This window comes from Leptodactylus fuscus, chromosome 11 (genome assembly GCF_031893055.1).
Source record: "Leptodactylus fuscus isolate aLepFus1 chromosome 11, aLepFus1.hap2, whole genome shotgun sequence".
In the NCBI taxonomy this organism is placed as follows: Eukaryota; Metazoa; Chordata; class Amphibia; order Anura; family Leptodactylidae; genus Leptodactylus; species Leptodactylus fuscus.
In genome coordinates this window covers 44,744,866-44,761,261 of record NC_134275.1, presented here as the reverse complement: position 1 = coordinate 44,761,261, position 16,396 = coordinate 44,744,866, and the positions used below count along the sequence as shown (strand labels likewise).

The following is a 16,396-nucleotide window of genomic DNA, read 5'->3' as shown; positions in this document are numbered from 1 at the left end:
TGTACTTCACATGTAGCGTGTGCTCCCTCTTTGCCCCCTCAATGAGAGTGAAGTGGTGTAAGTGCTACCAAAGATGCCCTAATGTAATGCGAGCCCTGAGCGGGACAATAATCTGAGAATAAAGACTTGGGCAATGGAAACATTTTTACTAATTATTATAACAAGAATTAATCTTAGTGGTCATAAATTTATTTATTTTTTTTGCAGAGAAAGACAATTGTCTGCGTAAAGAAGTGTTGATGGGTAAATCCATGAGTGGTCGGGTCTATCCCATAGATTGATTATCCAGATTTCTACATTAAAGAGCTTTTCCCTACAATTCACTGTAAATAACAATATTTAATATTTCCTTCCCAAACTCAGAAATTGCAACTTAATGTAATATCCTTCCCCATAGTGATGTGTAACTAGGCAGATTATGACATTCAGGTTTCTAGACCTATGCAGTGGCTACAATGACGGCCATACTGGTTGCCAAGATTTTTTTTAACAACAAATGGCTGAGAAACAAACAGACATTTTAATAACTTCACAAAAGGATGACTTGAGTTCTGAGTCTTTCCTTTACTCCACACGTCTGATCTTCATCTCAGATCTCTTGTAGGAGTAGTTAAAACCCTTTCCTTCATACCAGTTTATTCCATTGGCAAAGGTATCGTGTTTCCCGGGAAGGTACAGTCCATTCAGGTTGGATATATGGCACATCTTGTACCACCAGGCTCCTTTGTACAAATCCGCACAATTTCTATTATCAGGATCATTGTCTTGGTCCCGGGTGGAGAACTTCATCCCATTATGGTGTAACAGTGAATCTCCTGCACCAGGATACAAGTATATTATAGTGACGTCCAGGACTAGTCTAGGATACCAGTGCCGTATATACTTAAGCATAAGCCGACCCAAATATAAGCCGAGGCCACTAATTTTACCAGAAAAAACTGGGAAAACTTATTGACTCGAGTATAAGCCTGGGGGGGAAATGCAGCAGCTACTGGAAAATTTAAAAAATTAAAATGGCCTGAGTTTTTGGGTGCAGTAGACACTGAGGAAGGGGAGGGGGTGTTTTGGTTGTCTGTCTGCCCCTTCCCTGAGCTTGAGGACTGTTTTTTTTTCTCCAATTGAAATTCAGCCTGGCTGAATATAGGTTATCTGCAGTGCTCCTATTAACCCCTTCCCGACAGAATATGAGCAGTGCAGATAGCCTATACTTAGCCTGGATGTAGTCAGACTGAATTCCAAGTGGGTGGGAAAAAAACTCAGTCTTGGGGAAGGGGCAGTTAGACAAGTTTTTTTTCCCCACTACAGCATTTACCATACAGGAAAAATATATTTATAGGTATGTAGAGCGGGCGTTTTTGGACACAGGGATAACTAATGTGTATGTGTTTCACAGTATTAACAGTATTAGTTTTATATGTGTTCTAGGGAAAGGGAGAGGATTTGAATTTTTGATATAGTTTTTATTTACTAATACTTTACTAATACTTTATTTTAATTTTATTTTTTTACTTTTTTTAATTTTATTTTTTTGCATTTATTACAGTCATGGCCAAAAGTTTTGAGAATGACACAAATCTTATATTTTCACATGATCTGCTGCCCTCTGGTTTTTATGTGTATTTGTCAGATGTTTTTATCACATACAGAAATATAATTGCAATCATAGTATGAGTAACAAAAGCTTATATTGACAGTTAGAATGAGTTAATGCAGCAAGTCAATATTTGCAGTGTTGACCCTTCTTCTTCAGGGCCTCTGCCATTCTCCCTGGCATGCTCTCAATCAACTTCTGGACCAAATCCTGACTGATAGCAGTCCATTCTTGCACAATCAATGCTTGCATTTTGTCAGAATTTGTAGGTTTTTGTTTGTCCACCCGTCTCTTGATGATTGACCACAAGTTCTCAATGGGATTAAGATCTGGGGAGTTTCCAGGCCATGGACCCAAAATCTCTATGTTTTGTTCCCTGAGCCATTTAGTTATCACCTTTGCTTTATGGCAAGGTGCTCCATCATGCTGGAAAAGGCATTGTTGATCGCCAAACTGCTCTTGGACGGTTGGGAGAAGTTGATCTTGGAGGACATTCTGGTACCATTCTTTATTCATGGCTGTGTTTTTAGGCAAGACTGTGAGAGAGCCGATTCCCTTGGCTGAGAAGCAACCCCACACATGAATGGTTTCAGGATGCTTTACAGTTGGCATGAGACAAGACTGGTGGTAGCGCTCACCTCGTCTTCTCCGAATAAGCTGTTTTCCACATGTCCCAAACAATCAAAAAGGGGATTCATCAGAGAAATTGACTTTACCCCAGTCCTCAGCAGTCCACTCCCTGTACCTTTTGTAGAATATCAGTCTCCCTGATGTTTTTTTCTGGAGAGAAGTGGCTTCTTTGCTGCCCTCCTTGAGACCAGGCCTTGCTCTAAGAGTCTCCGCCTCACAGTGCGTGCAGATGCACTCACACCTGCCTGCTGCCATTCCTGAGCAAGCTCTGCACTGCTGGTAGCCCGATCCCGCAGCTGAAACACTTTTAAGAGACGGTCCTGGAGCTTGCTGGTCTTTCTTGGGTGCCCTGGAGCCTTTTTGCCAACAATGGAACCTCTCTCCTTGAAGTTTTTGATGATGCGATAGATTGTTGACTGAGGTGCAATCTTTCTAGCTGCGATACTCTTCCCTCTTAGGCCATTTTGTGCAGTGCAATGATGACTGCACGTGTTTCTTTAGAGATAACCATGGTTAACAGAAGAGAAACAATGATGGCAAGCACCAGCCTCCTTTTAAAGTGTCCAGTGGTGTCATTCTTACTTAATCATGACAGATTGATCTCCAGCCCTGTCCTCATCAACACCCACACCTGTGTTAATGGAGCAATCACGGAAATGATGTTAGCTGGTCCTTTTAAGGCAGGGCTGCAATGATGTTGAAATGTGTTTTGGGGGATAAAGTTCATTTTCTAGGCAAATATTGACTTTGCAAGTAATTGCTGTTAAGCTGATCACTCTTTATAACATTCTGGAATATATGCAAATTGCCATTAGGAAAACTGAAGCAGTAGACTTTGTAAAAATTAATATTTGTATCATTCTCAAAACTTTTGGCCATGACTGTAGACCCCATAGGGGTCTTGAACCCCAGGGGGTCTGATCACTAATGCAATGCATTGCCCTTGAGAGAGCGGTCGCGCCCGCTCCCTCCTCCCTCCAGCAACATGGCGGCACCTGCCCGGACCCGTACGCAACATCCAGGGCGGGGTCTGTAGTTCGGGCCTGCTAGCAGAAGTACCGTAAATATTTCTGCAGTTTGAAATGAGCAGCATTGCTACGCTACTGCTATGAGAGTGGCTATGCTGCCGTCCCGGTGTCTGTATGCTGGTCCGGATGCCGGGTCTGTAACTATGACCCGAGTATAAGCCGAGGCGGACTTTTTCAGCACAAAAACTGTGCTGATAAACTCGGCTTATACTCGACTATATACGGTATATTAGAGTTACATCCAGGACTAGTCTAGGATACAAGGATAGTATAATGAGGTCCATTACTAGTCTAGGATACAAGTATATTATAGTGATGTCCAGGACTAGTCTAGGATACAAGTATATTATAGTGACGTCCATGACTAGTCTAGGATACAAGGATAGTATAGTGATGTCCCTGACTAGTCTAGGATACAAGAGTATTAGGGCCCCTTCACACGGAGTAAACGCGCCGCGCATTGTGGCGCGTTTACGGCGCGTGTACGGCACGTTTTTTTACGGTGCGCGATTACGCCGCGTAAACTCGGCGTTAACGCGGCGTAATCGCGCACCGTAAAAAAACGCGGCGTACACGCGCCTTAAACGCGCCACAATGCGCGGCGCGTTTACTCCGTGTGAAGGGGCCCTTATAGTTATGGCCATAGCTAGTCTAGGATACAAATATAGTGACGCCCATCACTTGTCCACCACACAGATGTTAATTCCATTGATCCTTACCCATATTACCACCAGTAAATCCTCCGAGTACCAACTTGTATTTCTCATTCTCTCCCATGATTTTAAAAGAGTTGTATTTAGCAAAATAGTTTGCAAAATTGAAGTCCTGAAGGTCAACACGAAGCTCCCATGTACCTGTGATGGATGGTGAAGAATTAATTTACAATATGTCCCTATGTGTATGAGAACTTACCGTACACTTTATAGATCACGTCTCACCACGTGGCCTGTTTTGGTCTTCAGGGCATAGTAAATGTTTATGTCTTTTTATCTTCTTCTAAGAACCACAACATTTGATTTTCCACCAATGAGGGCTTATTATTTGTGGGCTGTTTTATTTTTAATGCCACCATTTTAAGAAAATATATATAATGTGTTGTAATTATAATTCCAGAAATTTCTATTTTTTGCATTTATGGGCTTGGCTCATATAACTGACATGATAACTTAATTCTATATGTCATAATAATTAAACCACAACTAAAGTCTCATAGTATTTTTGCTTTACTACCTGTACACAAGGAAAGTTGTTTTTTTTTTAAATATTTTGTGGCTCCATATTCTTGAGCCATAATCTTCCATGTTTTCAGTAGAGCTTTGTGATTTCATAGTTGCCATTTTTGTTACATGTAATGATTTGATTGCAAATCTGATATTTTTATCCTTTTAAGCATTTATGTAAGTGAAATACTTTTTAGTATTTTATCATCTGACTTGTTATGGCCATACCAGTTACATGTACTTTGATGTTTCTTTTTATTTTTGGATATAATAGATGAATTATAATACAGAGAAATATTTTCAGTTTTAAAATTTTTTCCTTACAAAACTGCTACAAAATTGCTGACAGAGCCAGGTAGGAGCCGGGGAGAGCTGGTAAAACATGTATTTGTATGTTGTTTACCTGATAAAGTAATTCTGTGAATATTGTCATTCCCCAGCCAGAACTCAGATAGGCGGTTGCCAAATCCTCTTTTGTAAGTCGCCCAATCACGTAGGAAATTGACTGAACCATCGTAACGTCTTTGGAATACCTGCCAAGAAACCAATGCTGAAACCTGGACTACTGTATTTTACATTAATGAAAAATTGTAGCAACGTTTGCTTGGTTTATGGATACCTGAATAATCATATGTGGAAGGCCTATCTTGGATTTGGGCCGCCATCTTGTAATTGCAGAAATCATCTAAAGAATTGACTCTCTCACCAGAGGATGGTGGTGCAATTGTCATTAATTTGGGGAATTAACTTTGATGGTCGACCACTGAAGGTTTATACCTATAGGACAACTCCATTTAAGTTTCACTTAGAGTTTTTATTTTCCACTATCTGTTTCTCTAATAATTCCTTTAAGTAGAAGTACTCAGGGGTTAACGTGTATGATATCCAAAAAGACAAGAAAATACGTACAATCCAACCTCCCCCATCAGTGTCCATATCACACAGGACTCTCAGTGGTTGATTTCCATCAGGATATATAATGTACCAGTCAGTGAGGGTAAAACCTTTCTTCAGCAGTGTTTTACAGTCCCGAGCAGCTGTAAGACACAAGAATAAGGAAAAAGAAGCTTTGAAAGCATAATATTATCTCCAACCTGGTTTTCCAATAAACTTTAGGGAGTTTGGGATTTGGTTTGCCAGTAGAACCAAGGATAACTTCCCTACACCAGTCTTCTCCACCACCTTGTCCATCTGTTCATCTCTACATTGCCTACTATTTGGTTCTTCACTAATTTACAGACAGCAGTTTATCTAGAACCGCCAATGTCCTCAATTTTCTCAACCCGTAGCACACTCTCACCGTTACAACTTCTTCTCTGCTTTTTTCCTCCCTGGAGATCATACCAAGGAGAAGCACTAAGTCACTAGTCATGTCTGAAGAAACTCATCTACTAAATACTTACTGCAATAACAAGTCTTCTCCATAAATGCAGGAAAATCCACAAATACAAGAATAAGAAAATATAACAAAAGTACCAAATTTATTTTTCATCAAAAATCAGTTCAAAATTTTAATCTTAAATGGGGAACATGTGAGACTAACAAGTCCTTTACTTCTAGGTGTAAGTAGTGATGTCTGAAGGAACCTCACTCACCGTACGCCACTTCTGGAGAACCTGGATCTCCCTTATCTCCTGTGTACAAGACAACAAAAGATATTGTAGAAGTTCCTCATAGTCTGTCATTGGTTACATCACACACAGACATTAATGAAATATATCACATATCAGAATCTATCACTTTACCTTTTGATCCCTTAGACCCTGGAATACCTGGATCTCCTGCAATGGAACAGAAATGATAACTGATTTGGACTAGATCTATATATAGGTCTGTACATGATGTAAAAAGTATAAGTATGGTGAGGTTAATAGCACCAGAGGAGCTGAGATGGAGATGGAGATGAGTGAATAAGAGCGTATAACTGAAGTCAATGTCTCTTGTTATGAAAACCATTATAGTAGTTGGTATGGTGAGGTCCTTCTAGGAGAATGACATGCACTTATCTATTCCTTCTGATACTAACCTTTTATCCCTGGTAGCCCAGACTGTCCATTACTTCCTACAGGACCTGAAAATAAATATATTGTACAAAAATATTAGTAGCCATATTTTATTATGAGAGATTGAAAAAGGGACATTTGAGTAGGGCCAAATAATAGGCCTCAGAGGTACCAACGGGGTGCATGATGTCCACCAGATGCCTGGATTGGACCTCCACTTGTTGCTGGATTTTGCAAAAAGATCTTTCATTCTTTACAAATTAATTTGAAGTGAATAGTCCTAAAAACAGCTATTTCCTGGCTGCAGAGAGCCTGTATAGTGGTGTAGGACACTGTACCTTGCAGTAACACGCATAGGGAGTCTGCTGTGGTAGTGAAACAATACAGTGAGTCAGTACGCACATGATAGGCTTCGCTCTTAGAATCACTGTACACTTCAATTATTTGGCCAATTATGGGCCCAAAACTTACCAACTAACTCAAGTGTGAACTCAGCCTTAGCGTGACAGAGCGCACTTCTTTGACACTCTAGTCTGCTGTTTCCACAGAGATGTCTACAGAACCTGTTCTAATAAACGCTTACACAAGTAGAGCCCCCATGACAGAGTGGAGAGGGTGTCTTAGTGATATAGTGATGAGGTAGCAGCAGTATGAGGAGGACACAGAGTGACAAGGTGACATAATGTGAAGGTAGCATCAGTCTTAGAAGGTCATACAGTGACAGAGTGATTCATCTTGACAAAGGTCAGTCTTTCCACATTTTGGGTGGACAGGCGAGTTCTCTTTGGGGTAACTATGGCCCCCTCCGCACTAAACACCCACTCTGATGCCACACTACTGACTGGGCAGAACAGCTTTTGCAGGTCAAACTCAGCCAGTTGCAGCCACAAATCCAGTTTGGTTGCTCAGTAATCCAGCAGATCTTCCATGACAGGTGGCAGGGTGCACTCTAAGTACCAACCAACTGCTAGGTCAGATTCTGTTCTGTGTCTAGCTGCTGATGAGCAGTTTCTTCAATATGTGGGTGAACTGCTCATCAGGGACTCTAGCCTCAGGCTGCTGCTGATGGAGCTTATACTGCACCTGCCATCCCCTCCCCCCCCACAGTTGCCATAGCAGTGCAAGGTGAATGCTCAGGGACCCCCTGTTTGGACATGCGAGAGGATGGACAATGGCGCAGTTAGGCAGTGGCCAAGTTGCTACATAAGATGTATCTATATCAGTCCAGTTTGTCCTCCCTTTCAGCAGGTGTAAAAAAAGGCCCTCATTTTGACCGATAGCGAGGATCTAACATGGCGGAGAGCAAGTAGTCATCCCTCTGCCGAGTGGTGACAATTCGGCTGTCACTACATAAGCAAATGAGCATGCATTGGGCAATTTGCGCAAGTGACTCAGAAGAACTGCCTGTATCCACCTCCTCTGCATACTGTGTCTGTGTCATCTGCCTCGTCCTCCTCATCTCCCTCTTGCTGTTCATTTGCTCCTGCTCTTTCTCTCCATCCATTTGGCTATACATTGCTTGTGCTCCAATGTCATCCTCCACCTCCAGTTCAGCCACCACAGAGCTCATGTGGCCGTGAGATGTAGGCGCCATGTCTCCAGTTCCCTGACCAGCTAGATTTACAAGCATCTTTTCCAGGATATGAATCAGTGGAATGACATTGTTCTTCCCATAGTACTGGCGACTAACTAATAAAATGGCCTCCTCAAAGCGAATGAGCAAATGGCAAGTGTTACACATAAGCTGCCACTGCCTAACATTGAAGTTACACAGGGGAGTACCTATTTCCATTTGGATCATCAACAAATCGTTTATGGCATATCTCTGTTTGTACAGTGCAACCTATGGAGGGTTGAATTCCAACGGGTGGAAACATTGCATATCAGCCTATGTTGTGGGAGGCCGTTCTGCCCTGCAGCTCAGGGAGGGTGTGCTTGGTGGTGTACAAGTGGCTGAAGTGCATGCAAAGTTTCCTTGCCATTTTTAGGATGTGTTGCAGATGGGTGGAACACCTAAGGAAATGCTTGAAAACCAGATTGAACAGAGGCTTTCCAACTGACCAAGTGTTGATGGTGGTAACTGAGAAACTTTCATGTGACAAGAGAGATATCATTAACAGATTCGGAATGCATAACTCAAGATTCTTTGCTTTCTTAAAAGCCAGGATACAAAATGTTGTCCATTTCCAGATCATTTTAAGACTACATCTCCTGAGGACCAATTTCAGCCTATATTTCCGAAAATTAAACAGCATGGCACTGTCTTTGGTGCTTTCAAAACGTGTGCAAGCCATTGGTGTAAGCCATGTGCATCAACAGTGTAATCACAGTAACTAGGAGGAGCTGAGGAGGAGGATAACAGGGTTACTGCATATGTTATATATATATATATATATATATATATATATATATACAGTATATACATATGCCATATATATGTAATAAAGCTGCGGCCGACCCCACCCATTCAAAGATAACTTGGTCTGTATTTATGTGAAGATCACACACAAAGGGGTTTGGTGGAGGGGAAGGGGTTTTTGGTCCAGAAAGTGCTCAAATATGGCCGGTCACAAAATGTTGCCCATTTCCAGATCATTTTAAGACTACATCTCCTGAGGACCAATTTCAGCCTATATTTCCGAAAATTAAACAGCATGGCAGTGTCCTTGGTGCTTTCAAAACGTGTGCAAGCCACTTGTGTAAGCCACTGGTGTAAGCCATGTGCATCAACAGTGTAACCACAGTAACTAATACTTGATAAAGAGTCTATCACTTTACCTTTAGGTCCTTAAGGCCCTTGAGCACCAGGATTTCCTACTATATGAAAGAGATTTTAAATGATACCTTCATATAGCTACAATATGTAGATGTATATATTATGACAAATGGAGGTGTAAGGTAATGTGAGAACAGATCAGAGGAAACCATAAAAATGGAACGTGAAATATCAGTTAATGAAAACCTAGATATGATACCAAGCCAATGTCTCTGGTAGTGAGGGATATTATAGAAGCTGGTACAGGGAGGATCTTCTGTGAGGTGGCTTTGGAGTATTTTTCTTTGCACTCTAAAGACAACCATCTGACACTGTCACTAACCTTTCACCCCTGGTGGGCCAGCCTTCCCTGGACTTCCTTGAGGACCTGAATAATAAAAGCAAACATAGTATAACCATTGGATAAAATATTCAGTGAAATTTACTAGAGATAAGTCTCAGCAGATACTATCTGTAGACATTTCAGTGAATATTGCTTGGAGAAGTCTCCTTAGATAAATACACCCGAATAAGCCTTAGTAAATACTATGACCAGCAGAAACATTACTTTGGTAGCTGCTACTTGGGGAACATTCCCTGTATATTTCCCAATCTACCTCTGCACTGCCAACTTTCTTCTGCTTAAGTTACAAAATGTACAATAGGCTTAAACTCTGTGAGATTTACTAATGTTTCTGACCCTCCATGAGAATTATGGCTATTTTGCCAATCTAGTATTAGTCACTCACCTCTTTGTCCTGATAATCCAGGTTCTCCTTTTGCTCCTTGGGCACCCGGAGCCCCAGGACACCCTGGAAGTACAGTCACCCGCTCTGTGCCCCCTGTAAATTCCAAAAACATGATATCCCATATGAGATTTTATATATATATATATATATATATATATATATATATATATAATGTTAAAGTGTGATACAATATTCAACAGAAGAGATTCTGCATTTCCTGGACATGTGTCTTCCAGAAGGAGGAGACATATGGTCATATGGGTTGCTTATTGGCCACCCTCTCTCCCCATATGATGGTTGCTATAGAAGTGATGCGGGATGTCATATAAGTGATCACAGTATTGCATATTCTACTTGACTAAATATAGTAAAACAAACCACAGTAATGGAGGCCATGCTAAATAAATCAAACTTTGCAGACTAGGATTACTGTGTACATAATTACACAAACTATAACATTATTACATTATTTAACTCCATGTATGAGAAAAAAAAAATCATGTTTTTTTAATCCGACTTTTCAAAAGGTAAAACAAAAACTTTCCATACCAATAAAAATTATGAGTCCTCCTGCAAAAAACAAGCCCCCCAAACATGTTGTGACTCTGAGGACAAGCCACAAAACAATTGTATTTTTTGGTGTGTGCAACCATATACAGTATATTTAGTATTGCAATCCTACTGACCCCGAGAAGAAGTTACCATGTCAGTTACACCGCAGGAGTTTTATGTTTTCCGTTCTTCCGTCTTCCTTGGTTTAGGTTATGTCTGCATTTTCTTTGCTACATTTGGGGACTGCAGGTTTTACAGCTACTCAATCATAGAGCTGGTTGAGAGGAGACTACAGTACATTGCTCCTAGCAGGGGTGTAGCTATGGGGCTGCAGTGGTAGCAGTTTGTGCTGTCCCCTGGACCCCAAATGACCCTCTGATACCAATAAAAATGAGAAATAAAAACTAAGCTCATACACAAAATTTTGAATAAAAAGTGATATACCCCAAAATGGTGTCAATGAGGTGTAAAAAGAATTCTTGAAGCCGTCCCACATGGGTGACAAGATATCAAATCCGTCATATGTAGACTCAGTTCTTCAAGGCGTCTGTCACCACATGTGAGTGTCACTTACCTGTGCAGGTGTCTTGTGCCTGGCTGCAGATGAAGATGGGAGCGAGCAGGAGGCCCAGTATGTTTGGTGGTGAGAGGATCATGGCTGCTTCTCTGACTGCTGCTCTTCTCTTATGTCGTGGCGGAGTTTATAAAGCTAACCAGTGTCCTCTATGACCCTTCCTACTGGAAATACTGGGCGCTATTCGAGGAAATGATGTAATGAGGACAATGACCCGTATTGATTTGTCGGGAGATAATAAAGCGCAGAGGACCCGACTGTTTGTGTAACGTAGTAAGTTATCAGTATGGCGGTGACATCTTAACAATTCCCAGAATTAAAGGGGTTATCTGGGATATGGATATTGATGACCTAATGCAGTGTCCCCCAAAAGGACTCCTGCTGTAGTCTGAGCCATTTATTAACATATCTGGTGGTTTGTATTAATGTTGTAATACTGGATTTTTGCATTTTCCAGCTTTATGCTGGTCACTCAGGAGTTAATAGGGCATTTCTGTGCTGCTACAAGGGGTCTTCCATAAGTTCTCTAGCTCAGTATGTTCGGTCAGGATTAGAAAGTTTAGGATGATCGCTGTGTATGGAGATGATCCTTCCTCTTACTGCCAAGTAAAGTTTTGGCTTCTTGACAATGGGCAAGCTCACAAGTCTCGCGGATCTCAGGTTATCAGAGAATGTGGCTTCATAAAGCTTCACCATCCACCCTACAGTCCAGACCCGACTCCAGTCATTACTTTCTCTTTCAGAATCTGAAGAAATTTCAGGGCAACTATTTTCTGATGATAAAGAGTCAAAGAAGCAACAACAGCAGAGAGAAGTCTCCTTCTATTCTGAGGGCGTCCGATCACTGGAGGTCAGGTGGAATAAATGTGTGGAAGTCAGGGGGATCACATTTCAAAGTAGAAAGTAATTCTGTATATATTATATAGGTATTTACTCCTTAACATTTGAAATTTAAACACCAAGCAGTAAAAGTCTTGGAATTCTGGAAATCACAGAATAGACATGTTACTGATATGCAAATACTGAAAGAAAATGAAACTAAACATTGCCCATGTTCTCTCCAGACCAATCTCCAGATATAACTTTGTATGAGACAAAAGCAGGACTTATTACTGAAGAGGACAGACCTCCATTGCCATCTTGCTGTTCACCATGAGAATCTTTTAAAGTCGTGATGGGAGGTCAATGTAGCACCTGTAGCTGGACCTCTGGCTTGTAGCCCATTGTAGTGTAGATGCCTTCTGATGGTTTGCCGCCCTAGGCTTGGGATGTGACGTCCAATGTGACTTGCAGTACAGAAGAGATGACTACACTCCAGGTCAGAGATCTGTCCATACAGAGGTTCATCACTGCAGAGCTGTTGCTGTCATTCCAGTTCATTGTTTTCCCAACCACTGAAACACATAACGTAACATAAACAACGCTGCCATCTTGGCCTTGGTGCGTATCGATCTGCCAGAGTGATAAACCAAGGTCTCTTAATTCCAGGATTCTGTCCCTCTCAGTTTGCAACAAGTAGATAAAACTGGAACGTGCAGGAGACATTGCACAATTGTCCCAGACTGCTGGATCTGATTTTTAGGGTTTTGATGTGGTTAAAAAAAACCTTTGCTTTCAAGCTGACCTTTAAGCCCCTCCCACATGCCACATATTAGATCTAGGGGCTTGAAAAGCATTGATTCCTGCATGATCATTAGCATATCTTCAGACATGGCCTACTCCTCTAATTTACATAGCCTTACATCTCATCCTCCTTGTGTTGTAATTTCTATATGAGGAGTGTAGCTATCAGCCAATAAACAGTACAGCATTCAGATACTTCAGATAAGAAGAACCCTCTGACTACTACAGACACCATACACCCTAAACTACCAGCATCATTGCCCCATATAGGATAGCCACATTGTCCCCATATGTACATTGCCAGCTACATTGCCCCATATAGGTTAGCCACAGTGTCCCCATATGTACATTGCCCTCATAAGTGACAGCTATTATACTTTTTTTTTTTTCTGAAAACTTTGATTGCTCTGTGTCCTTCTCTCTTGGCCACTTTCCCTCTCATACTGGACTTTGTTCTGTGTCAACTTTAGGCTTCCTGTAAAGCCGGTGATTTCCGGATAGATTTAGCAATGGTAATATGATGGAATATTTGGGCCAATGTCTGGCTTCTATATAATATATATAGTTTTGCTAAAAAGTTTACACACCCCAGCAGATTTTTTGTTTTTCTTGGGCTTTGTTCAGAGAATACAAATGATAACACAAAAACTTTTTCTCCACTCATGGTTAGTGGTTGGTGTAGTGTTGTAGTGAGGATGCAGGTCTTCTGGAATAAGTCCACTATGAGATGGTTACTCTTGTAGATCAGAACACTTTATTCCATGCTCCATCATGGCTCCCTGTCTAACAACTCCTCCCCCTAAGCTCAGCTCCTCCTCCATTACTTCCTCACTGTTGCTAGGCAGACAAAGCAGAATAAGTAAGCAGAACAGAACATACAGAACATACTTATAACAACATCACAGTTGGGTGAAGCCATTTATTGTCAAACTTCTGTGTTTTCTCTTTTTAAAGAGGACCTTTCACCATATCTGGGCACATGCAGTGTTATATACTGCCAGAAAGCTGACAGTGCGCTGAATTCAGCGCACTGTCGGCTTTCCCGATCTGTGCCCGGTGTGAAGAGCTTACGGTCCGGTACCGTAGCTCTTCTATGGTCAGAAGGGCGTTTCTGACCATTAGTCAGAGACGTCCTTCTGCCTCGCGGCGCCTATCGCGCTGTGCTGTGGAGCGTTCTTAATGCCATGTATTGCCTCCTCTAGTTGTGGATGAGGCTCTTTATTTTCTCAGATGGTAAGCTGCCCATTCTTCTTGGGAAAAAGTCTCCAGTTCCTGTAAATTCCTGGGCTGTCTTACATGTCCTGCTCGCTTGAGATCTCCCCAGAGAGGCTCAATGATATTGGGGACTGAGATGACCACACTCCAGAACCTTCACTTTCTTCTGCTGTAGCCAATGACAGGTCAACTTGGCCTTGTATTTTGGATCGTTGTCATGTTGGAACGTCCAGGTACATCCCATGTGCAGCTACCTAGCCTCAAGCAAAGGAACTGTATTTTCCTCCTCAGCTTTGTTACTAGTAATAGTCTTGGATGGATGATGTTTAATCTTGGAGTTTGGTACCTAGACACTTTTCCTTATAGAAACGTGTTCCCTTTGGTCATCTGTATTAATTCTCCACAGAATGTGGCCACTTCTTCTTTTATGATCCCCTTATCATCTTATCTGATCTTCTTGTGTTAATAACTGTATCTGTATTCTTGCTATCCATTGTGAATAGGAGACTCCTGACCTCTCCAGATCCATGATATTTGGCCAAGTGTCCTGATCCTTCTGTTCTCCCTGGAGAAATCTTAGACCTGGTTCACATCTGTTTTCAGTATTCCGTTCAGGCAGTCTGCTTGATGACTCCCCAAATGGAATACCAAACACATTAAAAAAACGGTTATCTAAGAAATCGCACGATCCAGCATGATATGTGCAGACACCACACGGAAAACACATGGACCTCCATTATAATCTATAATCCATTATAATCCTCTCAGTTTCATAGCTAACTGCTTTTTAATGTGTTTGGTATTGTATTTGGGGGGGTCCCAAAGTAGACTCCCCAAATGGCATACCAAACACAGATGTGAACCAGGCCTTACTCTACACTCCCCACTAAGAACACATAAATACTTGACTGAACCGCCTGTGTGTCAGGACTCTCAGGAGTAGTAATGGTGTTCTGCCAGTAGGATAGGTATTTCCTTCACATTGATGGTACCATGTCAGCAGGTCCTTTTAGTTGTCTATCCCAGTTCTTCGTGTTAACTTATGTAGGACTATTTCAGTTTGTCACGTAGGAAGTCTTAGATTGGCTTTGTCCTTCCTTCTGAGAGCCATTTTATATTCTTTGTCCATTACGTTGACACATTCTGAACCACTTTTAACTTGATATAAGGTCAACATTGTTCGGCCATTTTAGCTGGTCCATTCAGCGCCACAACCATACATACTTCATGCACAGATTTGAATTCTTCTAGATCAAGCATCCCCTGGTACTTGTGAATGCCTATATTTTAGGCAAAACTTTCTGCTGCCACCATATTCGATGTGTCAGGGAGGGTATTGCTGTACTAAGCCTAATGGTAACTGACACTGTCTCCTTCATTTGTAGGAGGTGTGAGAAGGTGACAGGCAAAGTGCTGGTGTCCCACTATATCAGCTGCAGATTCCTTACTTATGTGTGGTCCAGTGCCGGTCTGGAATAGGTTTCCGACCTAGGTGTGGGTCTTAAGGCTTGTTACTGGCCCATAAAAGGGTGCAGAGCCTGCACTTCAAGGAAGATCCTGGGAGGAGAGGCAGTGCCTGGGTCACTTCTGACGCTGAGAACCTTGTGATATGGTACAGAATTTCTTTGGTTGATTCATGTGGCTAGTAGCAAGCCGTACATACAGTTAGTATTTTTTTGTTTAGTGACGCTAGGTTCACACTAGCGTTCGGGTCTCCGTTCTCAGCTTTCCGTCTTCTGCAGGCAGAAGACGGAAAGCTGTCAGAGCGGGTCCGGCCGTATGTGCCGGTGAGCGTTTTATGCTCTCCACCGCGAAACGTTTTTTTAAAAATTGGACACAGAGTACTGCAGGTCCGACTCTGTGCCCGGTTTAAAAAAACGGTTTCACGGCAGAGAGCATAAAATGCTGACAAGCGCTCACGGCCGGACATCTTTCAAACCCATTCAAATGAATGGGTGAGAAAGAGTCCTGCAGTTTTCCGTCTCCTGCTCTGTTTTGTGCAGGAAACAGACACCTGCAGAACGGAGACCGGGCGCAGATGTGAACGAGCCCTTAGTCACACGAGCAGGATTTTGTTTGACGTTATTTTGCCTGAAGTTAAGGCTGTATTTTATTTTTCTCATTTTTGTTTCTGACATATAGGTTTATTTATTTTGCTGTTTTTCTTAAATAAACTGTTTTTCTGCAAGATTTGTGTCTCAGTCTTAACTGATTCGGTCCGCACCACTGCTTCTACCAAGATACCTTCCCCACAGGGGTTGGGGGTTAGGTGCCATTTTAGGTCACAAAACTTACCCCCATCACTAAGGCAGATGGAGAGAGGGAGCATATATCTGCAGTTTTTTTGTGGTGAGAAAGAGGAATATAAATACTGTATGTTTTCCACTAAGAAGGTTCTAACAAATGTTCAGGTATTATGATCTACAAGTTAACTAAAAAAATAATAAATAATAACT

General features: G+C 41.7%; 1 protein-coding gene across 1 annotated transcript; it reads right to left on the bottom strand.

The window, feature by feature from the left end:
• Nucleotides 1–564: 564 nt before the first annotated feature.
• LOC142184354 (ficolin-2-like) lies at nucleotides 565–11,184 on the bottom strand. Its single transcript, XM_075259162.1, has 9 exons — nucleotides 11,103–11,184; nucleotides 9,977–10,069; nucleotides 9,571–9,615; nucleotides 6,215–6,250; nucleotides 6,065–6,103; nucleotides 5,379–5,506; nucleotides 4,873–5,002; nucleotides 3,969–4,103; nucleotides 565–815 (listed from the first exon to the last, which is right to left on the bottom strand). The coding sequence occupies exons 1-9, from the start codon at nucleotides 11,182–11,184 to the stop codon at nucleotides 565–567; spliced, it is 939 nt and encodes a 312-aa protein (XP_075115263.1).
• Between the last annotated feature and the right edge of the window lie 5,212 nt (nucleotides 11,185–16,396).

Excerpts from the sequence above, each read along its gene's own strand:
- LOC142184354 (XM_075259162.1), bottom strand. The coding sequence starts at position 11,184 with ATGATCCTCTCACCACCAAACATACTGGGCCTCCTGCTCGCTCCCATC. Across the intron at positions 5,003-5,378 it reads CTGATGGGGGAGGTTGGATT|GTATTCCAAAGACGTTACGA; the intron begins GTACGTATTTTC and ends GTTTCTTGGCAG. Across the intron at positions 816-3,968 it reads ATTTACTGGTGGTAATATGG|GAGATTCACTGTTACACCAT; the intron begins GTAAGGATCAAT and ends ATCCTGGTGCAG.